We start from the raw sequence: 26441 nt of genomic DNA, 5'->3' as shown, positions 1-26441 counted from the left end.
ATACCTTTTTTCTCACCTTTCTCATACTTATATACTTGCCTTGTGCTTTACTGAGATGATCGAGTATATTTTACTTGAGTTCCCAAATACTCAAATGGATCTGTAATCTAATTCAGGAGTTCCCTCCAAAATTGCATTATCAAAACTCAATCAAGGCTTCCAGAAAGTTGCAATGGAGTTAAGTAACTTGCCCAGGATCACACAGTTAGGCTATTCATAATTATCTGAGGTCAAACTTGAACCCAGGTCCTCTTGACTCCAGGATTGGTGTTCTATCTACTGTGCCACCTAACCATCCCTCCAGAAAGTTTGATTTAGGGTGTTCTCCTACTGTGCAGGAGATTTTCCTCATTTCTTCCAATGGCATGAGGCTAACCAGTGTAAACTTTAGCCATCTATTTACCATATATAATTCTTCTTCTTTCTGTCATACAATTCCTTGACGATATCCTTAGTTAATAGTCGATAAATATTAATTAAATAAATACCTACTCTGTGGTGCTGTGCTAAACTGGGAATAGAAATAAAAAGACAGTCTTAAGGAACTTACAACTTAATGGGGAAAGACAATACATGAAAGAAAACTGAAAAGGGGAGGGGTGCAGGTAGGATATCCTATTCATGGAGTGGAAACCAAACAGAGCTACTGGTGGAAAATGAATTGAAAGCAAGGGAGGCTTTGGGAGGAAGTTATTGCTCAGTCTTAAGGTAGAAACCAATGAGGTTGCTGAGAAGGAGTTGAGTATTAAAAGCTAAGTTCATCTGCATGAAAGTGATGAGTTCCTCTTGAGGAAAGCCTGATGTTCTAAGATTTGAAATCAAGCTGAGGAAATGAACATCCTTTATTCCTCCTCTTCAGTTTATTGTTGATTATTTGCTTGTATCTAACATATCATTGCTCTCTGGGTTGTGCTCATCTTCAGGTGTTCTAGGTCTCATTGTCATATATCCACTCTGGCAGAATGTTTGTAGTGAAGATATAGATCTTTATTCTTATAGGAAGTTTGGGGTTGGTAAAAATGCTTTGCAGTTTACCCAAAACAACCTCCCTCTTCCTTTTCTGCTCTGGGTTCGGCTCATTTTCCATCTGTCCAACGTGATTCAGATATGTATACTTTTAGACAAGAGGGTCAGCTCAGACACATATTGAAATCTGGGCAATAGATACTATATAACCATTTCATCTTTTTCCTGTGTGTACGGAGAGCCAAACTCCTTTGAGTTCTAAATCATTTCAGAATTTTTCTGTATTATTATTCAGCTTTTCTTAGCCATTTTTACACATTCTTACCCAAATTCTCTATAAATGTCCTTGATCATAGCACTTCCTGTGACTTTCAGGACCTTGTCAGTACCTTTCCACTCATGGAACTATCTTGTACTGAACAAAATATCCTTGGATGCTTCAAGTGAATACTAATTCACCAGTTTCCTAGATTATAACTCCCTTATGCTTTAAGTTGGGTTTTGTTAGTCTTAGCTAAAATTGATTGATTACTTGGTGACCAGTTTACTAGAATGGAGAAGTGATGACACTCTTTGAATTTAATTAGGCTGATTTTTTGATGAAAGCATAGAACTCCTTATTGTTCTATGCCTGGCGTTTTTCCAGCATAGGGAACTCAGCTACCTGAAGTCAAGGATTGTCTCATTTTTTTATTTGGGTCTACTGCAATAAAACAGTGCTTGGCTCATAGTTACTTGCCAGAGCTCTATTTGCTGTCTTTGGGAATGCATTTACACAGCAGGATGGGGCTTTGGAGTACTAATAAGAATTTAGTTTAGAAAGATTGGACCAAAATATTGATAAGCCAGTTTAACAAAGTTATAGTCTCACCTTGAAGAACTGAGTTTAGGATAATTAAAAATCTTACTTTTATTTTGTAAATATAAGTAGCTTTTTCCTTTTTTTTTAAAAGCATATCCTCTTTGTATATAATAGCTAAGTGAAAAAAATTCCTCTAAACAAAAACTCTGAGTGCTTGACAACAGAGTTAAAAAACCACTGTAAGAATTTTTAAAAATAGCTGGCTGTGACAAGAACGGTTTAATTTCAGTTAAAACATTCACCTCACAGACTACTGAATCTCTTTTTGTCTTTGCTTCTCCTTCTCCAGTGACTGATTCTCACCTTTCCCTCACTCATCTTTTCTGTCTTTCCTCTCTTTTTTCTTTATCTCTTTCTATATCTTACTTTATTCCCTTTTCTTCCAAATTGTCATAGTATTAAATAAAGTTTTATGTCCATTTTGTTTTTTTAACCTAAAATGAGGTGAATTTGTTTTTCTCTTTGTTTTTCTCCACAGTTCAAATGACTAAAATAAAATAAGTTGCTGTTGTTTGTATGTGGCCAGCAGTTGGTTTCCTTCGCTTTCTTCTCTCCCAATCAGAGGGTTCTTGATTTAAAAATAAAGTTTATTTACTTGTGATTTAAATTGTTTCAATGAACTTTTCTTGTTATTTTTGAGTATATCAAAAAATGAAGTGAATGTAATGTAAAAAAAGGGACAGATTTTCACTTTTTACTTAGTAGAAATTGTTATATGATCAGGCCTTGGTGAAAAGTTGGTAAAATAAAAACTTTAAGCATCTCTCAAAATGTTTTTTTTTGTTCTTGTTATCTAGTGGTCAGCTTTGCTTTAATGGAATATTTTCTGAATAAGGTAGTTAGAGAAATTAAATGGGAGAGCTTGCTCTGTTGCTTAGTGTAGCTTCTAAAAAAATGTGTTTATGTGGGAGAGAATGTGTGGGGGGGTTGCTTTCACATTATGGGATTCTTAAAATTGTTTAACTGGGAAGATGTTATTCAGACACTCCTGGTGCCTTAAGCTTGTTTTTATTTTTGTTGATTTCAGTTTTCTTTTTTTTTAATTATGTAGGGAAGAGTTCATGATCCTTCTCCTGCTCTCCCAGATGATTATAGAATTAATTTACCAAACCCAAGGTTTCTGATAGAAGATATTCACTGTCATGAAATTGGTAGAATTGGAAGTTGAGCTTTTTGGAATTGGAAGAGAGCTTAGAAATTATATAGTCCAACCCCCTCACTTTAAGGATGAGTAAACTAACAGATGAGTTTTTCAGTGACATAGTTTAACATAAAGACAAAAGTCACAAATAGTGTACTCTGTGCAACAATAAATAAAGACATAAAGATTGAAGTTGTAGAAAATAAAATTTGCTCTCCTGTGTTTGGTGTACTTAGGATATACATATTAATTTTTACATAATATTTTTCTATTTTTGCTGTTGTATTTGTCAGATTCCTTAACATTTGGAATTTTTTTCAAATGTTAGAAAGAAAAGCAGCCAAATAGAGTTGAATTATTTTATATAAATCTATACATATATATTTAAAAACAAGCCACCCTAAGGAAGTAAAATTCTGACTTTTTTTACTGAAGGGCCAGCTGGAATAGGCTGCCAAAATTGCAGGTGGAGTGGGACTGTCTTTTGGCAAAGGAAATATCACTCAAAAGAAAAGAAAAGAAACTTTTGAAACTCTAGATTTAAAGACTCAAAAGCAAATCAACAGATATTTATTGTATTTATTGTACTGTAAAGTACATGAAACATGAAAGATATATAAAAACGTTCTGCCTCAAGAGTCTGCTTATATAACCTGTTTGGGAAGTCAAGACAAAAGGCATTTTTAATCTTTTAAATAAATATAGGATGTAATCAACTGCATTTGATTTTTAAAAGTTGACCCAGAGGTTTTGGTGAACTTCTAGCTCAGTATGAGACAACAGTAATGGCTGACAGCCAAAAAAAGGCTAATGTACTTTTAGGTCATTAATAAAGTTTTGGTCAAGGCTACATTTGGAATATTATGTTCCATCCTGGGTCCTTTATAAAGAACATTGATGAACTGGAACATGTCCAGAAGGAGGTGTTCGGAAGAATAAGAAATCTTGAAACCATGCCATATGAAATCAATTGGAATTATTTAGATTGGAGTTGAGAAGATTTAGAACAAGATCATCTTCTGATGATTGGAGTGTGGTTAAGAAAGAAGAGTTTTAGATTTATTTTCCTTGCCCCAGTTGACAAAACTAAGACCACTTGGTGGAAACTATAGAGAAGCAGATTTCAACCTAATAAAAATAATTTTCAACTATTAGAGCTATTCAAAAATGAGATGGGTAGCCTAATAAGTTAATGGACTCTCTTCCCCAGAGGATCTTCAAGAGGGGGTAAAGGTTCCCCAAGCAGGGTGGTCATAGAGAGGATTCATGTCTCAGATAAGGAGTCAAACTTGCTGAGTCCCAATAGGGAAGAAGGACCTCAGGAGGTATTTATTGCCAGTAACAAATCTGTTACTTCACCAAGTCATAGAGGAGCAAGCATTTTCCTACAGCCTTAGTCTTTTCTGTAGCTCACTTGCCTTTGTTTACTTTGCATAGACTATATACCGTTTGTGACTTTTGTCTATATACAAAGAATCAGTATCCACCTCTTTATTTTGTTCTGTGCCAAAAGCCTCTAAAGGTTTGCAGCTGACATCTTTGCAGGAGACTCACTCCAGTACATACATGATATAGAGGAACATAAACAGACATAGCTAGGGTAATCTGGTTTAAAGTAAGTAATATGCCACAGAGAGTCTTGATCACAATCAACTAACCGTACAGCTAGTGTAAGTAACAACCAGTTGAAGAAGACTTGTGCCTGGTCTTAGACTCTTCTTCCAGACCACCTGAAAGCTCCTTTGAATTGTAGAGAAGTTTATTAGCAGTTTATTTCCCTCCTGATCCTCCTAACCCATCTTCCCTGCCTTTAAAAAATTTTTTTATTTCCATCTTAGTCATTAGTGAAAGATGCATCAGAACAAAAGGAAACCAAAAAATATTAAGAAAGCAAAAACAAACAAAAAGCATAAAACAATTTTTTTAAATGGAAAATCTTTTGCTTTGGTCTCCTCTGCATGTGCAGTCTCTTAGAATTGTCACAAGTCCTTTAGAGTTGTCTTGGTTCATTGTACTGCTGAGAAGAGCTAAGTTACTGTTAATGCCTTCTTACAAGATCATGAAGTGACTTTCTCCAGATTGTAGAAGTGATTAAAGACAGAATCTAGATGTGAACCCAGGTTCTGACATTTCAGACCATTCCTCAGTTGATTATTGGACATGCTTGCATCAACAGCAACAACGAAATGACCTCTATTTTTAAGGAAATTAACTGTTTTTTTTGAGGGGGGGGATATGTGTACATAAAAGCAGGTAACAGAAGACTTGCAAGTTGATTTTTGGAGGTAAGTCAATAGTAACTGGAACTCAGTAGGAGCAGGAAAGGTTAAAGGAGGAGATAGCCTGGGCTGAGAGTGTAGCTTTTGCAAAGACATGGACTCAGAGGATGGGATATTTTGTGAGTTTGAGCAAGAACAATGAAACTATAGAGTGTGTGAAAGGGAACAATATGTACTAAATCTAGAAAGATTTAGGGTCAGCTAGTTGGTGCACTGGATAGAGCCCCTGACCTTGGAGTCAGGAGGGTCTGAATTCAAATTTGACCTCAGACACACTTGATACTTATTTACTGTATCACCTTAACCCTATTGCCTCACATACAAAAAAATTGATAGCCTGTAGTCTGATGGTAAAGAGCTTTAAATGCCAGACAGAGGAGTTTGTATATAATTCTGTAAGTGATAGACTTCACTTGAACTTCTTGAGCAAGGGTGACAGGATCAGACTCATTCTTTAGGAATAGCCCTTGGTTAGTTGTGTGACCTGTGACCTGAAAACTGAATACAAACTGAATTTCAAACCGAAAACAAAATACGAGATTGTTTTAATAGACCAGGTAGGAAGGTAATGAGGACCAGCACTAGTGTAGGTATGAAGATAGAATGACCAAAACTTAGCAACTGTTTGACCACAGGAGATAGTGAGGGTTAATGAAAAGTAAAGGATGAGTCTGAGGCTGCAAGGAAGAGAAAGTTTGAGAAAGATAATAATTTCTGTTTAGTCATGTTCAGTTTGAGATACCTATGGTATATTAAGTTGAAAACATCCAAGAGGAAAGTGTTATGGGACAGGAGGGCAGTAAAGAGAATAGAACTGGATATTTAGATCTAGAAATCTTCAAAGAGATGGTAATTGAATCAGTGGGAGTTGATTAAATCACTAAGAGATATTGAGAGTAATGCTCAGGGCAGAACCTTGGGAAAATATACCTGTTGTTAAGGTTTGGAACAAGGATTATAATTCAGAAGAGAAGCAGATCAGCCAGATAGATAAGAGGGAAGAATACCTATGAAGAGAAGGTTAGTCAATGGTGTCAAATATTATTGAAAGATGGGAATTGAGAAAGGATTCTTAGGTTTGGCAATTCAACTGCATCTAATCTCTGAGCAATTCAAGCTCCCCATGATGACAATAAAATATTCTCTCAGAAGTATACAAAGCATCAGGCTAACCAGAATAATTGCAGAAGCTAGATAGTAAAGGTTTATGGAATGAGATTAGAGGAATTAGAAGCAATGTGTGTAAAAAATTTCTTTTCTAGGAGTTTGGTTGTGAAAGGGTGGAGGGTGACAACAATAGGTTTAATGGATTGTAGGACCAAATGAAAGGATTTTTTTTTTTAAGGATAGGGGATACCTGGACATCTTAATAGATAACAGGGAAGGAATGAGTAGAGAGGGAGAGAATGGACATTGGTGAGAGAGTAGTACTGATAGTGGGGTACAATCTGCTGGAGATGTGGGAGGTGGGGTCGAGGATAAAGGAATGAGTCTTGTAGTTTCTTGAAGACTAGAATAAAGAAGAACAGAATAATGTTAAAGAATTTTGAGGTGTTGGGTGGGGAGAGAAGTGGGAGGTCAAGATAAATGACCTGTTTTCTCAGTAAAATATGAGTCAAGGACTTCTGCTGAGAAGGCAAGGGTGACATAAGATGCTTGAAGAGAGTCTGGGAGTAAAAAGATTGCCTTGCAGTGAGGACCCAATTGAAATTAGATCACATAAAATTTCAGTGATGCCAGTTAGCATGGTTGTGTGAGTTTCTCCAAGTAGTTAATTCTTTCTTTCTTTCTTTCTTTCTTTCTTTCTTTCTTTCTTTCTTTCTTTCTTTCTTTCTTCCTTCCTTCCTTCCTTCCTTCCTTCCTTCCTTTCTTTCTTTCTTTCTTTCTTTCTTTTTTAATTTAAGGCAATGGGGTTAAGAGTGACTTGCCCAAGGCCACACAGCTAGGTAAGTAAGTATCTGAGGTTGGATTTGAACTCAGGTCCTCCTGACTCCAGGTCTCTATCCATTACTCTATCCACTGTACCACCTAGCTGCCCCATTTCTTTATTTTTTAAAAAAGTTTCCAACTGATTTTTTAAAAAACAATGATCACCTCCCACTTACTCTCTCTACACTTCCAACCAATAGAAACCTTTCTGATAACAAAGAAAAATTAAGCAAAACGAATCAAGACATAAATCATATATGATAATTTATACCTCATTCTGCACCTTTATTCTAACACCTCTCTGATGAGAAGTAAAAGACCTGCTTTGTAATCAGTTCATTGAAATCTCAAATTGTCATTGCATTGATAAAAATTCTAAAGTATTTCAAAGTTTTTATTAAATTGTGCTTTCTGTATAATTTTTTCTGATGCTGCTATCTTCACTTTGCCAGTTCATTTTAGCTTTTCAAAATTGTTCTAATGTTTATTAAGATTTTATTAATTTTTATTACATTCAAACACCACAGTTTTTGCAGTAGGTAACCATTCTCCAAATGATAACACCCAATTTCCTGACTATGTAGTTAAATCTTAAAAATATTTTGAACTTTTATTTTTTCAGTTAGTACATTTTTATTTTAACTACATCTTTCTTGCCATTTCCCTTTCTCTACCCCTATTGAAAAAAAAAGTAAAGTAAAAGTAAAGTAAAACAATCTCCCGTTGACCTTAAGGCACAATGGTCTTTACCATAATGTTTTTAGCCATTCTCTAATTAATGGGTACTGCCTTAGTTTTCTATTACAAAAAAAATACTACAAATTTTTTTTTTGAGGGTGCGTCTAGGTCCTTTTCCTCTTTCTTTGATTTCTTTGGAGTATGGATGATGATATTGCTAGATCAAAGGGTATACAATTTGACGACTTTGAGGGAATAGTTCGCAATTGTTTTCTAGAATGGTAGTATCAGTTCATAGCTATGAACAGTACATTAATGTGCTGGTTTTTGGGAAGCACTTTTGACATTTGTTGTTTTCTTGTTCCTTTTTTTGCAAGGTAGAATCTCAGAGTGACTTTAATTTGCATTTCTTTCATTATTAGTGATTTAGAGCTTCCCCTTCTCTTCCCTTCCTCCCTTCTATTTTTGAAAAATGCCTGTTCATATTCCTACTATGTATCAATTGGGGAATGACTGTTGTCCATAGAAATTTGAATCCATTACTTCATCTTAGAAATGAAAAAAAGTGTGCATTTTCATAGGAAAACATGCTGTGAACTTTTAGATTATTGCCCTTGAAGATTGCAATTGCTAAAATCTCATTCACTGAGATTCCTGGGTAACTTTAATTTATTGTACTGGGTTATGTTTTTAATTCAATATTTCTTATTTTTCATTTCTATCTGTAGGTTGGAAAAGATAAACTTTCTTAATTTATTTTATTTTATTTTTATTTTATTTATTTTTATTTTTTAAACTTTCTTAATTTTTAAATATCCAAATTATTCTTTAATTTAGAATAAATTTGTCTCAAAATAAGATTTTTTTATGCCTGTTGAAAACCTACAACTGCTTTAAAACCAATTTCAAGTTCAAATTCTGTTAAAATTTTGTTTGAGTTCATCTTGATATCATTTCTTAACTTAAAAGATCATTAGGGGTATCCCAATAAACTTTCCATAAAAAAGTAAAACAAACCATCCTCTATCCACAGTGGATAGAGCACTAGCCCTAGACCTGAGTTCAAATCCAGCCTCAGACAATAATTGCCTAGCTGTGTGACCTTGGGCAAGTCACCTAACTCCATTGCCTTAAATAAATAAAATATAAAAATATAAAAAAAAGATCTTAACTTAAAATTGTGTTAGATGGATTAGGGAATATATTAAGTTTATTTTCTTTAAACAGAGGGGAGGGAACAAGTATTTATTATGCAGCCACCATGTGCCAGCTATTGTATTAAGTGCCTTATAATTATTATCTCATTTCATACTTTAATATTACTTTGTTAACAATGCCTCATATTTATGATTACATTATGATTAGCCTATTTTTTAAAAAATATAATCAAAACTTTTAAATTCAAACCTAGAACTATTCTCTAATAGAGAAGTTTTGCAAGAAGGTGGTTCTAGTTAACCTGATGCTTTGTATCCTTCTGAAAGCACATTGCCAAATTGCTTAGAGATTAGATGGTGGGTTTCCTGTTCATTCTCTTGACCAGAAATTGATTGTAGGGTCTTGCCTCATATATTCATACTTGCTCTAGGAGAATTTCATTTTATAATTGCAGCCCATGTTTAAAGATTCTTAATGAAATGAGGCTGGCTCTTCATTGACTGTCCCCAATGTGACTCATCTAGAAACTGATCTATCTTTTCCATTTTTCCAGCTTAGAGCCTTTTATCCTACTCTTGCTTTAACCAAGGCAAATTGACCAATATCTACCTAATCTACCTAATCCCTGCAGTTAACCAGCTTCATGCCCTCATTTAGGTCCACACCTCTAAACCAAATTGCCTAGTACAAACATCGGGAAGTATTACCAGGACCCTGCATATTTTAGTAGATTATTCTCAGGATTCCTTGTTTTGTTGAGTACAGATAACTTTATTCTGGGCAGCCTAATCAAGCAGAGGAATGACCATGATCTATTATAGAGCCAAGGTCTTGCTGGAGTTTCCAGATCTCCCTTGCAAAATCATATTATATGCTACTTTTAGCAAGAATGCCATTGGTTATTGACCTCTTTGTTATATGACATGTCAGATTATCTTTGTTTATGAGCTAGCCCTTATGCCAAAGAAGAATCCAAGAATGAATAAGACATACAACTAAGGAAAGAGGGAGAGTAAAAATAACCCCAAACTTGTCCTTATGATATCATTTATGATGTCCTATCTTGGGTTCAACTCCCTTATTATTCTTTAGCTACAAAAATAATAGAAATATATGCTTTAATTATTATTCAACTGTAGCAGACTCAGTAATTTAATTTGAAATTTCTTAGAGCTTTGTCCATGTATTCTTTGTTCTAGTAGACAGGTTAACATTAAAGTTCCAAGAATACTTCTCTCTATGATGTGTATTTAATTAAAACATTTTTTATGGATACATTTTTTCTTTGTCACATCAAACATTCCAAAAAAAAATCCATAAAAAAATAAAAGTGTTGTCCTTGATAGCAATATGATTTTCTGATGTTAATAGAAAGAAAAGTAGTGTATTTTTCATATCAGCCATCCAGAATCAACATTTTATGACCTGAATTTTATTGTCTTTTAGTTTTATCTTACTTTTCATGACCACAGTCATTGTACATATTGTTTTTTTGGTTCTGCTTATTTGCTTTGCATCAGTTCACATATAAATACCCATATTTCATTCTTCCTTTATATTTTTGTTCCTTTTGACCAGAAATATTCATATAGATTATATTATATTCATATAGATTAGCGATAGGAAGTGAAACTGTGATTTCAGTTGATAGAGGGAATTCTCAGATGAGGAAATACTATCAAGGCAGGTTGTCTCCTCTTTCCTCACTCTGTATTCATATATGGACTTATAATTAGGGCAGAACAGTTTGTGCTTCAGTACACTGCACCACCTTGCTGGGGGAGGTAGCTTTCTCTTGTACCCTCCTTTTTTCTTATGGTATTTCACCAGCCTGGTTTCCACTGAGGCTGAGGGAGATGCAGGGAAAGACACTAGAATTTTAGTTTAGAGGATGACAGTCAATTGAGGTGGGAAGACAGGCTGTCCTGTCTTTGGTCGTGACTGCACCAGCAGCCAGACTAGCCTCTGCCCCCATTCCCTTCTTATTCTCCATACTTCTATGTCTGCCCCCTCAACTATTTTTGCCCTGGTGAAAAAAAAAATTACAGTCATTCTGCTTTTTTTTTTTTTTTACACTGTTTGCTCAATCACTTCTCAGATAATCAACACATTTGTTTTCAGTTTTTAGTTATGACAAACAATGCTGCTGTGAATATTTTGTATGTATGTATGGAACATTTCCATCTTTTATTTTCCCAAGTAAACCCAGTAGTGGGTTTAACTTACTCTCAAAATATGAACGGTTTTTACTTTTCAATAACTTCCAGTTTTCCTTTTTAATTAAATAACTACAAAAATAATTTTCCTAATTCATCGGCCTAATCACTACTACTCAAGAATCATTAATGTCTTCCTATTGTTTAGATAAATGACAAACTTCACACTTAAAATCCTCCACAATATAATACCATTATACATTTTTCCTTATTTCACATTCTCATCCAGTATGCAGTCTATTCTAGACAAATTGATCATCTTCTTGCTCCCCAAGCTTATCACTGTATCTCCTTCCCCATGCCTTTGTACAAGTTATCACAGGTTATCTTCTATCCTTAGAATCTACTCCTTTTTCTTTAGGTTAGAAACCTTATTTTTTTTCAGGGGTTACCTTAGGTGCAACTTCTTGTGGTAATGCTTTTCTGATCCCTACCCCAAATTGTTAGTACTTTTCTGGGATGTTTGGATCAATTCACAACCAGTTTCATCTATATCTCTCTTTTCTCTAGGTTAATCATATACATTTCTTTCGAATGATATTTATATGAGTTGGATTTAAGACCCTTCATTAGCTTGCTTACCTTCCTCTAGAGATATTCTTTAGTTAATCAGTGCCTTTCTTAAATTGTGATATCCCACTGGAACATAGTGTGGCCAGGTAAGGTTTGCTGAAGACATGGTCCAGTAGGATTATTGTTATCTTCCCCTTGTACTTTTATTGGTGATTTTTTTAGGTAAAGTATAAGATTCTCTCTTATCCCAGTTGAATTTCATTTTATTAGAGTCAATCCAATGTTTTAGTGTTTCAAGAACCTTTTGGATCTTGATTCTGTGGTTCAGGGGGTTGGTTTTACTTCTCACTTTTGTGTCATCTGCAAATTTGCTAAGTGTAGTTTTTTTTTTTTAGATTTTTTTTTCAAGGCAATGGGATTAAGTGGCTTGCCCAAGGCCACACAGCTAGGTAATTATTAAGTGTCTGAGGTCGGATTTGAACTCAGGTACTCCTGACTCCCAAGCCAGTGCTCTATACACTGCGCCACCTAGCTGCCCCTAAGTGTGTTTTTCTATGCCTTTATCCAGGCTGCTGAAAAAATGCTACAAATCCCACGGAGATTAGATGGGGGTTTGAGCTATGATTTCACTGATATAGGAATCCACAATACTGGGCCTATATAGTAGGTACTTAATAAAATTTGATTGAAGATGAGGAAACTCCTTCTGTCAATGCAGTTGGCACCTACTTTTCAACTCACAGTTTTGGATAGTTGTCTAGAGAGGATGAGGAACTTGTCTTGGGACACATAGGCAGCATGTATTAGGGTCAGGACTTGACCCAGGTCTTCTTGGGCTACAATATTGGCCAGGCTTTCTATCTGTTGCACCAAGATGATTCTTTTCTTAGTTTATAATTCCAACAAGAAAGGAAATGAAATTAGTTTAGCATACCCTGTTATTGGGCGGCTAAAAAAAAAGAAAAAAAGAAAAAGCATACCTTGTTATTGATAAAGCCTTTTTAGCTTTGTCATCACTGCTTTCTTTCTTGTTGTTCACTAATCATCTTGATAATGATCCCTTCTGGAATTTTTATAGAATTGAATCTTTTTTTTTTAAGGTTTTTGCCAGGCAAATGTGGTTAAGTGGCTTGCCCAAGGACACACGGCTAGGTAATTATTAAGTGTCTGAGACCAGATTTGAACCCAGGTACTCCTGACTCCAGGGCCGGTGCTTTTATCCACTACGCCACCTAGCTGCCCCATTTTTATAGAATTGAAATCAAGCTCACAGACCTATTGTTTATAGACTCTCTTTTCTTAAATTTATTTTTTCCAACTGGGACTTTTCCCCTTTTTAATCATGTAGTATTTCCCCTATTTTCCATGATCTTTCCAATATCATTGACAGTGGCACAGAAAACTTATCTGCTGATATTTCAGTGCCAAACCATATGGTTCATCTGGATTAGGTGACATGAATTCATTCTTGTAGCTGGTACCAAGGGGGACCTCTTTTCCTCTTACACTCTGGAGGACTCCCTGGGCCCAGGGAGAGTATTTAGAGGCTTAAGTCAGGGACTGGTGCCAGTTGGGATTGCCTTTCTCCTTCTTTGCCTCATTCCTCACCTCTAATCTTTTCTTTCCCTTACTTGACCAGATGTTGACCCTCTTATTCCTATGCCTGCCTGGAGTCACCCCAGAACCCTTATTCTGCTCTCACCCAGAAGCCCATACTCCAGGTCCCAATAATAGAGAGAAGTTACCTTGATGCCTCATGTGGACTTTTGGACTCTTGGGGTTTTTTAATCCTAGCTGTGGTCATTTACTTAGGACCTGTTAGTCTTCCCATCTCTCTGCAGCATCATCTTTTACATATGTCATCTTCCCCAGTTAGAATGTGAACACTCCCTAAGAACAAGGACTATCATCTTTTTTTTTTTTTTATCTTTTTTTTTTTAAATCCCCTAGGCTTAGCACACTGTGCTTGACTATAGGAAATGATAGATGCCTTTTCATTCATTCTCATTCATTTATTTAGGGCAGCAAAGTACCTTTTTGCTTTATTATTATTATTATTATTACTTTTTTTTATTTACTGGATATTAGTTGCTTGTTAGTCATTTTTGTTCTGTCATTTCCCATTACAAAAATCCTTCTGCTTGGCAGGGGAAGCAAAAACAGAAGAGTGGAGGAGTTTGCTTTCCTTTTGTTGTCAGTATAATAGCTCTATCTGCTCCAGACATCTCATCTCTTCTTTGGTGCTCTTCTTTCACTCAAAATAGCTTAAATCCTTTCTTCCACCCCCCTGCCCCAAAACAACCAAACCCAACAACTGTTTTCTGTTGCCCTTGATTTGCATAGCACTCCTTCATTCAAATCCAATTTACTTGCTTGTCATGGCACACCTCCCTGATGTTATGGTCTTCTTTGAGGACAAAGGAGGACATCTTCAGCCTCAACTCATTCTGAAATTTTGCATTCTTGATTATTTTAACAGGATTAGGTCAATCTTATTTTGCTAACTGACCTTGCAACTTCTGTATAATTTTTGCTTAAATCTAAACTAGTTAATGTATTCATTGAGTATCCAAATCAGCCTTTTCATATAAATCTTACTCTTCCCTCTCATTGGAATTGTTTCCTTTTATATATTTCCCTCTCACTGGAATTGTTTCCTTTTGTATTTTCAGAATTTTGTCTTTGAACATCTTCCTGAGCTGGCTTCTATTTTAGTTCATGGGCTTGTACCTTTCTTTCCTTCGACCCTTTTGACAAATCTGTTTTTCAAAATCTATAGTGCATGTCTAATTATATACATATTTTCTCTCCTCTTTTACAAACTCTGAAAGGGAATGGTTATTTCCCTCTAGAGTTCTCATCATTTTCTACCCTAGAAATCAATGTTTACCCCTCAGTGAAAAGTCAGATCCCAAATAAATATTCCCTTATTCCCTATTCACCTTTTGAAGGATGAAATTCTTCAAGGAGAATCTGTGTTTGCATTCTGATTCTTTTCTTTTACTCTATGTATAAGCTTGTGCAGAATACTTCATACCTTTTGACCCTCAGTTTCTTCTTTTGATGAGTGGGGCTGGATTTGATGATCCCTAAAGATCTTCCAGATCTCAATTCCACGGGCTATTAATAAGGGTACAGTATTAATATGACTCTTGTCAGTAATGGAACCACAGAGTCATACTATAATGATAACTGATTATTTTATTTAATTTTTAACAAGAACTCATAATTTTCTAAGTTTAGTTAGTAAATTTACTGAATGCAGACACTGATAATAAAGGAAAACTATTTTTGCTCTGATTTTGTTATGACAAAAGGTTTTTGATTTGCCTGGTGTGTTTTAAGAAGTTTTTTGGTTTTATCTAAGTTTCCTCTTAACATTTGTCTTTTGTTGTTTATTTCATATTTAAAGCATAACTTCCTTAAAAAAAAGAATGAAAATTTAGTACTGGAGTTTTCTGCATATTTTTATAGTTCACATTATTATGGATTTTTGAAGCTATTTTGGTGCCATATATAAACTGTTAAATAATTTGATGCATATTTTTTCAACAGATGTGAATTATTGAAAAGAAAATGGCACAACGAAGCACTGTACTTCCTTCTCTTATCACCGAGGAAAGGTATAATGAAAAAATATGTATTTCAGGGACTTATGCAAATACTGCTTTTCTTTTATACCAATCCTGATAATTTGGTAGTATGGATGTTAATAAATGGCTTTTTGACCAAGAATAGCTTTGTTGAAGGATAAGAGAATTATTGTTCACTCCTCTCTTCCAAAGTTCTGCTCCATAGGATACAATATCAGAAGATATTGAGTCATTTTTCTCTACAATGGAGGGATAACCTCCATTTTTATACTTTTAGAAGGATAGTGGGAAGAGAAATTAGCAATACATTTTTGCTCTTGGAAGTTCTACCTAATTTCTTGACTCACCCAACCTACTGGGGAGATGCTTGAATTCCCATTGAGTAGGTAAAGTATGTAAGTATTGAGGGATAGGGTAGGATAGAAGATTTTCCTATCTAGTTTCAGTAGCTCTGTGTGCCCTGAAGATCAGAGGATTATGTTCGATGAAACATCAATATATTTGTTTGCCTCTTGCCCTACTAGTCACGTAGTATGCTAGCTGTTGCTTAGTCTCTGGGGATAAGAGGAAGAAAACCCTACCCCACCCCCCCACCCCCATGCATAATGCTTACTGTTTATATTTGCTTTATGGAATATGTAGAATCAGACTCATGGTTTTTTTCCTATGTTAGCAATACACATGACATTATTATTTTTTGTAGGAGAGTTAGGACCATGCCACGACACAGCCAGTCTTTGAGCGTGGCTCCATATTCATCTGCAAGCCTAGTGGACCAGTTGGAAGATAGAATTCTGTGCCATGAGAAAACAACGGCAGCACTTGTGGAGCATGCTTTTCGTATAAAAGATGACATTGTTAACAGTTTGCAGAAAATGCAAAATAAAGGTGGAGGAGATCGATTGGCTAGACTGTTCTTAGAAGAGCACATCAGAAATATCACAGCAATAGTGAAACAACTTAATCGTGATATTGAGGTAAGATTTTGTAAGTCAAGAAATTATACTGTTATTAGTCCTGCAGTTGTCCATCTTTGAAGGCCACATTTCATTTTTTCCTTCTTTTTCTCCCTTACCTCCTGTGTCTATCTAGTTACCCAGTCCCTCCTATCTCCTCCCTGTATCTGTTGCCTCCTTTTATTCCTACCCATGGCCCTATTGAATCTAAATGACTCTATTATTTAAAACTCTTTAATGATTCTCTATTACATCTCAGATACATTTCTGATATTTAGGATCCTCTACAAGCTGGTGCTAGCCTTTAAAGCCATGTCTTACACTATACTTTTTTTTTTTACATATTCTAGTGTTTCAACCAAATTGACTACTCGCTCTTCCATGACTACGTCCTGTGTTTTCCTGATACTGTGCCTTTACTCCAACTATTTTCTATGTAGGAATTTCCTTATCCCCAGTGGCCACCTGTTGAAGCCTTAACTCATCCTTCAAGATCCTTGTCTAAACCTTTTTGTTGAGAAATGAGCTTTCTTTTCTCAGTTGGAAATGATTTTCCTTTTAGAACTTAAAACTACCATAGTGCTTTTATAATACTCTTGTTTGCATTTTAGCTATTTGTATGCAAATCTTTTCTGGTGGATCCTATGCTTCTTGAGGGAAGGAGCCTTTACCTCAGTGCTTTGCACATAGTAAGATTTAAAATTGTCACATTTTAAAAATTTATTATTAATAGTACTATGATTATGAAATTGTAGAGGTAGAGGGAATTTCAAGAGATTTTATGGACAATACTGAACTCAAACTATCCCAAGTAAATTTTTTTTTTGTCATTTTTCTAATGATTTCCAGGAAAACAGCTTTCACAGCTACCCTTGTATTCATGATTATATTTGATAACAGAGTCAAACATTTAAAGTTTTAAGGGACCTTAGGTCATCTAGTCCAATGCTTTTCATTTTGTGAAGGAACTGAAGCCTGTAGAGAATAAATTTTCTTTTTTGGAGGATAACATAGGAAATTTTCAGGTCAAGATTTGAAATTCAGATCCTTTAGCTCCAGATCCAGGGTTCTTTTTACTGTTCCATGTTGCCTGTAATATTTGTCATTGTTAGTGCCATTCATTGATAATCCAGATTTCCTTTGTATTTTTTAAATCAACTTCTTTTTGTTTGTCCATGGAGAAAAAACAAATTGTTTTCTTTATAAGAACTTTACATATATTGAGCCTTTTATCATGTGTCCTTTCATCAGATTAAGTAGTGTCACTTTTCTTAATCCTTTCTCATGGATTTTGTTTTCCAATTTTCACTCATTTTTAGTGTTTTTTTCTTACTTTTTCCTAATTTTTTGAAATTTCATTTAATTAGCACAGTAAAAACTGACATTGACTTTTTAAAATCAATAAATATTTTGCAAGACACTGATAAAGGCTGTGCAAATTATGGAATTGTTGTTATCCTCAAGAAAGTTAAATTCTTTATTTGGAAAATATTTGATCACTAAAGTCTTAAAGGTACAAAATGCTAATATGATGTTAAAATACTTTATGCATATTAGTCAAATATCTGAATAAAAGATATAAAGAAAATGTTTAAAATACAGACTTAGAATTCTTTCCAGAAAGTCCATTTGATCAGACTTAATTAGTAGTTCAAATTAAAATTCTATGTGCATGTAAATTCTGGTACTAATTTATCAAAATTAATACCAATTTTCATTAATCTTTTGAGATTCAAATCTCCATCACTGCAATCAGCAGCTAAGTTAATAGATCTTTAAGGTTTGAAAAGATCTCCCTTTCTTTGCTTCTCACGTCCTTTAAAGAAAAAAGACTGCCTTATGTTTGTTTGTGAGACATAAATAGAAAGAACAAACTTGGGAAAATTTCAAGTGATTAAAAGGTGAGTGTTTATATTTAGAATTTCCTTTCATTTTAAGTTTCAGATTTGAGGCTTAAGCCTTTTTGGTCCAAAAGGAAGAAGAACCAGGCAGCTGCAGAAACCCCAACTTACTGCTTGCATCTCCTGACAGGGTTGGAGGTGCACTGGGGTGCTGATTGTTTGTATCCAAAGTCCCAGAGAGGTAGGAAGGATGAGAAATAGTTGGAGATAAAGGAGTGAGTACTGATAAGCCCTCTCTACCCCTTTGCCAAAACAATTATAAATAGCTGATTACTTCCCTTTGATTCTGTGGACCACAACAAAAGGTGGCAGATCCTCAAAGTGATGAGAGTGCCAGATCATTTTAATTGTTTCCTGTGGAACCTGTTTGCAGGTCTCAAGAAGCAACAGTTAGAATTGATCAGGAAACAACTGATTGACTTAAGATTGGGAAAGGAGTATGACAAGGCCATATGTTGTCATTTTATTTATTTAACTTATGCTCAGAGCACATATCATGTGAAATGCCAGGCTGGATGAATAAAAAGTCAGAATTGAAGCTGCCAGGAAAGATATCAACAATCTATGCAGATGATACCACTTTGATGAAAGAAAATGAAGAAGAATTAAAAAACCTCTTTATGAGGGTAAAAAAGTAGAGTGAAGCTTAACATTAAAAAAAAACACCTCAGATCATGGCAATTGGTCCCTTCACTTTCTGGCAAAAAGAGGGAGAAGAAAAGGAAGCAATGTCAGTTCTTATAATTTTGGGCTCAAAGATTACTTCAGACAGCAACTGTAGCCATGAAATTAAAAGATGATTTCTTTTTCAGAAGAAGGGTTATGGCAAATCTGGACAGTATACTAAAAAGTGAAGACATCACTTTGCTGATAAAAATGTATGTAGTTAGAGCTATGGTTTTTCCAGTGGCATTGTATATGGTTGTGAGAATCAGACTATAAAAAAAAACAACTTGAGTGCCACAGAATTGGCACTTCAGATTATTGTGTTGGACAACACTTTGAAAATCCTATAAATAGTAAGAAGACAAAATTAGTCAAAACTTAAAGAAATTAATTAGGACAAATACTGAAGTTGAAGCTTAAATACTTTGACCACATAATGAGAAGATAAGACTCTTTGGAAAAGATACTGATACTGGAAAAGTTTGAAGGTGAAAAGAGAAGGGGAATGGAAGAAGAGGAGATGTATATTTAATATCATAGAAACATCATGAACTTAGACAGACTTCAAGATAGTGCAGAATGGAAGGGCTTGGTATATCCATGGGGTTGTGAAGAATTGGATACTATTGAATGAATGACAATAACTTTTCACTTAATGATATAATACAGATGATTATCCAGGAAACTGAATGCTTCCCTTTCCTTTCTTCTTTCCAGACCTCTGATAGTTAACATAAAGAAATTAGTCATATATAATTCCATGGTAGAAATGTCAAATTTTCTTAATATATGACTGAATATTTTTATATGCATTTTCTAATAAATGTAATGGGACCTATGAATATATTTGTCATAAAAATTTGTCTCATTCAACAAAATTTTGTTGTATTCTTGTTAATAAAATGTCATGAAAATGTGGGCTGTGAAAGCTGCGTAGATATTAAAACATAAAACTGGATATGATACTGTAATGCCATTTATTAAAAGAAAATTCTGCCTTTAGAGTGATATGTTAGTATAAAGTGAGTATTCATCTCTTCCCTCAACACTCAGTCAACATTTATTAAGCCCTGCTTTGTTCAAGACACTTTGCAAAGTGTTGAGAATAAAAATAGAAATCGAAAGATTGGTAGTTCCTGTCCTGGAACAGAGCTCACATTGGTATGCGAGGTAGATTACAAGGCTCCTCTCACAGCTTGTCTAACTGTCCTTTCTTTCTTTGCTTTTCTTTCTCATTTGCCTTACTGAGATATCTTGAGGGTCTTACCCTTCTGATAATTTTTTTTCTAACTTCTATTTTTGGAAGTGTTCATTCTTGGCCTTTTTACTTCATATTACTTTTACCTAACCATAATGACTGAATGGGCATCACCTCAGTCCAACTGTGACCTGGGAAAGAACTGACTTTAAAAAGTCAAGGTCTCCCACTACATCCAGGACCATCTCCTGTTGTCTAGCCACTGGATTCAGATGGCTCTGGAGAAGAAAGTGAAGTTGTATGGCATCTTCTCATTTAAGTCCAACTCACTTGGATGTCATACCATCACTTTCCTGATGTCACGGTCTTCTTCTAGATAAAGAAAAATCATCAGTAACTTGGAGAGGAAGGATGCATAGCTGTCTGGGCTCCTTCCTTAAATGAAAGTTCTAAAAAGAACCATTCATCCAGAGGGTGAGACTTGTAGGGGCAAATGTATTTCCACTGTATGAATTCCCTTCCTGGAGTGATGTATAGAGAAAGTTTACAGCCTGGAGAGGAATGAGTGGGGGAAAAAATTATAGCCTCTAGTAACTGATCTTGAGACCTACAGTCATTCTTTCTCTAAATGTGACAGAGAGGGGCAGCTAGGTGGTGTAGTGGATAAAGCACTGGTCTTGGAGTCAGTAGTACCTGGGTTCAAATCCGGTCTCAGACACTTAATAATTACCTAGCTGTGTGTCCTTGGGCAAGCCAATTAACTCCATTTGCCTTGCAAAAAAAAACAACCCAAAAAAACAAAAAACCTAAGTGTGACAGAGAAAAACTTTTTTTGTAAAAGAAGTTATTCTGGGGAATTTTCTGAACTAACACACAATCTTTCATCATGGTTACATAAGTTTTATAGATTTCTTGAAAGTTTTTAACATTTTGATTTGTGATTTTTTTTGGTCTTGGCTGTTCATATGTTTTCATTTCCCCTATAACTCCAGGAAAAACGCTAGGAACAGAACACAGGTCTCTATATAACATTTGTAGATCTGACCAAGGCCTTTGATAATTGTCAGTTGCAAAGGTTTATGGAAAATTATGTCAAAATTTGGTTGCCTGGAGGAGTTCATCAGTATTGTACTTCAATTCCATGATGACAAGCTTTCCTGGGTTCTGGATAGTGGACAATGCTCTTGAGATTTCCCAGTCACCAGTGGAGTGAAACAAGGATTTGTCCTTGCTCCCATACTTTTTAGCATGATATTTTCAGCCATGTTATCAAATGCCTTCACTGAGGATGAACATGACCTCAAGGTCAGCTACCTCACTGATAGCAAAATTTTCAACTTGAAAAGGCTACAAGCCAAGACTAAAGTGGAGGGAGTGTTGGTGTGTGATCTTCTGTTTGTAGATGATTGTGCACTCAATGTAGCCTCTGAAGCTGAGATGCAACAAAGTATGGATCAATTCTCTGTTGTTCATGCAATTTTTAGTCTAACAATTAAGACCAAGAAATCACAGGTGCTCCATCAGCCAGGACCACACATGTAGAACCATTGATTATAGCAAATGGAGAGTTTTGAATACTGTGGGCAAGTTCACTTACCTTGGCAGTGTCCTTTCCAAGGAGGTACTCACTCCCATTGCCAGAGCTAGCTCAGTATTTGGGAGGCTCTGAAAGAAAGTGTTGGAGAGAAAAAGTATTAGACTGACCACCAAACTGAAGATCTACAGAATCATCGTGCCAGTCTCATCTATATGCCTGTGAAACTTGGACAGTCTAGGTGTCATGTCAAGAAACTGAACTGCTTCCATTTAAATTGTCTTAGGAAGATTCTGAAGATCACCTGGCAGGAGAAGATCCCAGACACTGAGGTCCTTTCTTGAGCTAGATTGATTAGCATTCCAACATTATTATAGAGAATGCAACTATGATGGTCTGGCCATGTTGTTAGAATGCCAGACGTATGCTTGCCAAAAAATCTATTTTATGGAAAATTCATCCAGGGCAAGCCCTCACAAGAGGGTCAGAAGAAGCGATACTGAGACCCAGAAGGTTTCATTGAAGGACTTTAGAATTGTCAGTACAGCATGGGAGACACTGACACAGGACTGCCCGTCATGGCATGTCCTCATCAGTGAGGGTGTTGCTCTCTATGAGGAAGACAGAATTGAAGCAGCTCAAAGAAGACATGAAATATGTAAGTTTAGAATACCCATCCAGGTGTTCATATAGACAATTTGTGCCCAACCTGTAGTAGAACTTCCCGAGCTCATATTGGGCTTATCAGCCACGGTAGGACACACTGATTTGTCTCAAATGTAGTGATGCCATTTTGGTCTTCTTCCATAATGAAGGACAAGAACTAACCAATCATTGCCCATATTCCAACTCTACCTCTTTCATCTCTTATTAGGAAAGAAGGGAGTGTGTCCAACTGTCTAATCTACTTTAAATTTAGAGCTTCCCAGAAAAAAACTTTGTATAAAATGTGCAGCATACTGTATATAGATTATATCATACAATAATTTACTGTAACAGTGTTGCCACAATGGTCTGCCACATATAGTTATTTTATGCAGTTTGCTGGTTGGATCAGTTTTTCATGACTAAAGAAAGAATACTGACTAATGTTAAGATTAATCTGAGAAATAAGGCAAAGATCCATATCAAGATGAAAATAAAGGGAGCAAGAATAGATTTAAGAATGATCTAAATAAATTATTCAAGATCCCTAAAATTGCTTTTTAGGTGCCCCCCCCAATTAAATTCAAATGATATAATATAAAATAGAAGCTTAGTTGGACTATAGCTTCTCATTAAAGATTTTGGAATTATATGCATAAAGTCACTACCAAATCCTTTGAAGCATTATAGTACAGTGATTTCAAGGCTGGTAGACTTAATAATATTTCATAGCTTATTTTATTTTAAATATTTTAAATTACTGCAGATATCTGATGTATTTTAAATTTGATGGGAAAGTGTTTCATAGCTTAAATATTGGGACTGTGTATATATATATATATATATACTGCATGTATATTTTATGACTATATATATATATATATATATATATATATATATATATATATATATATACATGTTTTTGGATAAAATGGAGTCAGAATTTTATGAGTAAAGTTTTAATGTCCACAGTGTAGTCTTTTGTACTTGACCAATTAATTCAAGCTAAGTCTATAAACATGTATGTGTACATACACATACATTTTTATATATAAAATTTATATGCACATATACTTGTGTGTATCTATATAATTATATCTATGACCATGAGAAGAGGAAGGAAGAGGGAGCCAGTGGCAATAAGTATGCCTGGGCTGAGAGTGTGCCCATGCAAGTGAGCATCAGGTAAAGAGTGACTTGACTTTTGGAAGGGAAAATAACTCATGGCAGATTGTCTTTGTGTCTCTCTGTTAATATTAATTTTATATCAAGATCAGTTTTTAGTGGCTATGATTTTTTTCCCATGCATTCCTCTCTAGGCTGTATTGCAGACTTCTCTAACTATGGCCCAGTTCTTTATGCCTCATTCCATTAACAGAATGCACACATTGAAAATACCATTGCCCCTACAGTCTCACCCTCTGACTGAATGGTTCTTTTAAGAACCTTCATTTAAGGAAGGAGCCCAGAGCGGCTATGCACATATTTTGCACATTCTCCCTACAGTAGTTTCATTCCCATTCTCTTCCTCTCCCATCTGTCTATCATTGTGTGCTATCAATATTAGAGTTATGGAATAGAAAAACAATTGCTAGTTGCCATGACCTCTGAATATATTGGATTCTTGTCCTCCTGGGCTCTGTCTGATACTCTTCAGTCCTTGTACAGGTGGCACAAAGAAAGCTCCAAACAAATGTACAATCTCTAACCTGTACCTAGTATTCTCTTTAAATTCCTGTCTCTTTCTACCTTGGTGAACTGGACTGGATAAACTAGAGTGATCATAGTGTCAGAAATTTACAATTGGAAGGAGAGGTGCTGAGAGGTCAAGTGTGTTATCTGTGGTCATGCAGCTAATATATATCCCAAGTAGAATTTGAATCCAGGTGTCCTGATTCGAATTCCAGTATTGAAACTGAAAGCTCTCTTTCTCTCTCTGGAAGCCCAGTGCAAGTCATAAATTGCTAAATTTCTACTTTTTCTTCTCTGGAATTCACCTGTGCCTCCCTGGTCTCTGCAGAGGCACTGGTGGTTCTCAGGTAAACTTCCCTAATATGCCTCTTCATAAGAAAAAAACTCATGGAAAAAAACAAACATTTATTAAAAACTTTAACCCTTCTGGTTTTTGTAATGCTCCGATACTTCTCAGTTCTTCTAAATCATCTTATGATGTGTGACCCTAAGTAAAGAAAGAAGTGATCACTTATTTGATTTTTAGAGTAAAAGCTTTTTCTGCTTCCTCCAAGTTTTTATATCTCAAAAAGGTTTTTCTTTTATCACTTATAAATTTACTTTTCATTTCTTTAGTGTTTCCTTATTTCTTGACTTCCGTACTTATTAAGAATCCTTTCCTGGAGGCTGAGTTAGATGAGGAATGGGGAGGGTAGGATATGGAATTCATAAAGGGGAGAAACAGGGTAGGATATTGAGAACCTTATTGTAGGATTGAATGTTGGACTACATTTAATAGGAATAAATGTAAAATTTTATATTTGGGTGGAAAAAAACACCTGACTTCATAAGTATAATTAGGGGGAGGGAGATGGGAAAGGGACATTACTAAATAGCTGTTCATATGAGAAACCTCTAGGCATTTTCATAGACTGATAATTGTGTGAGTCAGCAGTGAGATATGATAGCTTAAAAAAGCTAAAGTAATCTTAGACTACTGTAAGGGAGGCATAGTTTTTTGGAGGGGACAGTCCCATGGGGCACTACCCTGATCAGACTAAGATGGAGAGTTATGATCAGTTCAGAGAGGTAAATTTTAAAAAGAACATCTATAAATTAAGCTTTTATAAATAAGAACAGGACAACCAGGTTTGGAAAGAGTCTCACCGATGTTCAATCCATCTTCTGTATATTTGCCAAGTAATATTCTTAAGAGACACTTCTGGCCATACTAATGGTCTGTTAAATTTTTTTAGTGGTTCCCTATTCTTGCTAGGATAAAATATAAACTCAGCCAAATTAAAAGCTCTTCACAAACAATTTGGCACTTGTCATATGCAAGGCAGTGTTTTAGGTGCTGAGATATTGTTAGTCTAGTCATATAATTTCATTTGTATGTGGGAACTCCCTAGATTGATGTACTTTCTTCTATCATTTATTACCTTAACAAGTTTCTTCAGACACTTAAAACTTAGGTAACTTTTCCATGATCATAGAACTAGTATATATGTCAGAATCTGGATTTGAAGCTAGAGTTTGTCTGATTCTAGGTATGCCCTTTAAATATTATGCCACTTTTACCTGTCAGGCACTGGAATATAAGACAACAATTAAAAATTTTGCCTTTGTTAATTATTTTTACAATGAATAAAAATTTTCTTTCTTCTCCCCTTGTTGAAAAAAAAAAGAACAAAAGAAAACCTTTGTAACAAATAATCATAGTCAGGGTGGCTAAGTGGTACAGTGGATAGAGCACTGGCCCTGGAGTCAGGAGGACCTGAGTTCGAATCTGGCCTCAGACACTTAATAATTGCCTAGCTGTGTGACCTTGGGCAAGTCACTTAAACCCATTGCCTTAAATAAATAAATAAAATTAAAAAAATAAGCATAGTCAAGTAAAACAAATTCTCACATTGGCCATGTCAAAAAAAAAAGTCTGAGTGCTCCCATATTCCCCTTCAAACAACTTTAAATAATGTCTGAAAAAGAATTCTGGAATGGCAGATCCCACAAAAGGATGGGGTGAAACAAATTTCTATCCCAGGACAACTTAGAAGGACCACCCAAAAGGTCTGTCTCAGTTGATTAAAAGGGTAAATCTTCCCAGCACAGACAACATCTAGCAAGTCAATGGGAGACCTATACCCCCAGCACAGGTCTGCATCCTAGACCCTCTGGCCCTGGTATAGGAGACCAATGGTACAGTGGGATAGTGGTCCCTGGCACAGCAAATGAATGTCCAACTATAGCAGGCTTGGTGGCCCTGGTACAGAGACATCCTATCCCCTTAGTTCCTTGTGTAAGAAATTTGGGACAGTACCCCCTATATCCCAGGAACAGAGCTCAACTTTAAAAGTGATGAAATAGATTGGAAAATGAACAAAATCTAATCAAACAACCACACAACAACCACAATAAAAAAATACTGATCATAGAAAACTACTATGATGATGGAAAACCAAAACACAGAAGACAGCAATGTCAAAGCCCCTATAAGCTAAGCCTTAATGAGAAATATGAATTGGTCTCAGACCC

The 26441-nt window shown here is 35.4% G+C and overlaps 1 protein-coding gene across 4 annotated transcripts in view; it reads left to right on the top strand.

Moving 5' to 3' along the window:
- The window catches only part of FAM81A (family with sequence similarity 81 member A), a 118257-nt gene that overhangs the window by 3317 nt on the left and 88499 nt on the right, over nt 1-26441 (top strand). For all 4 annotated transcript variants that reach the window (XR_012478044.1, XR_012478045.1, XM_074234547.1 and 1 more), the window contains 2 exons: nt 15298-15365; nt 16039-16312. Coding sequence is in view for 2 of the 4 variants with exons in the window: in XM_074234547.1 (XP_074090648.1) it covers nt 15319-15365; nt 16039-16312 (321 nt within the window). In the remaining 2 variants the exon portion in view is untranslated. The remainder of the gene's footprint in view (nt 1-15297; nt 15366-16038; nt 16313-26441) is intronic.

The sequence above is a fragment of the Macrotis lagotis genome, chromosome 4 (genome assembly GCF_037893015.1).
Source record: "Macrotis lagotis isolate mMagLag1 chromosome 4, bilby.v1.9.chrom.fasta, whole genome shotgun sequence".
NCBI classification, from domain to species: Eukaryota; Metazoa; Chordata; class Mammalia; order Peramelemorphia; family Peramelidae; genus Macrotis; species Macrotis lagotis.
The sequence above is the reverse complement of the archived record's forward strand: the minus strand, read 5'-3'. Positions and strand labels throughout refer to the sequence as shown.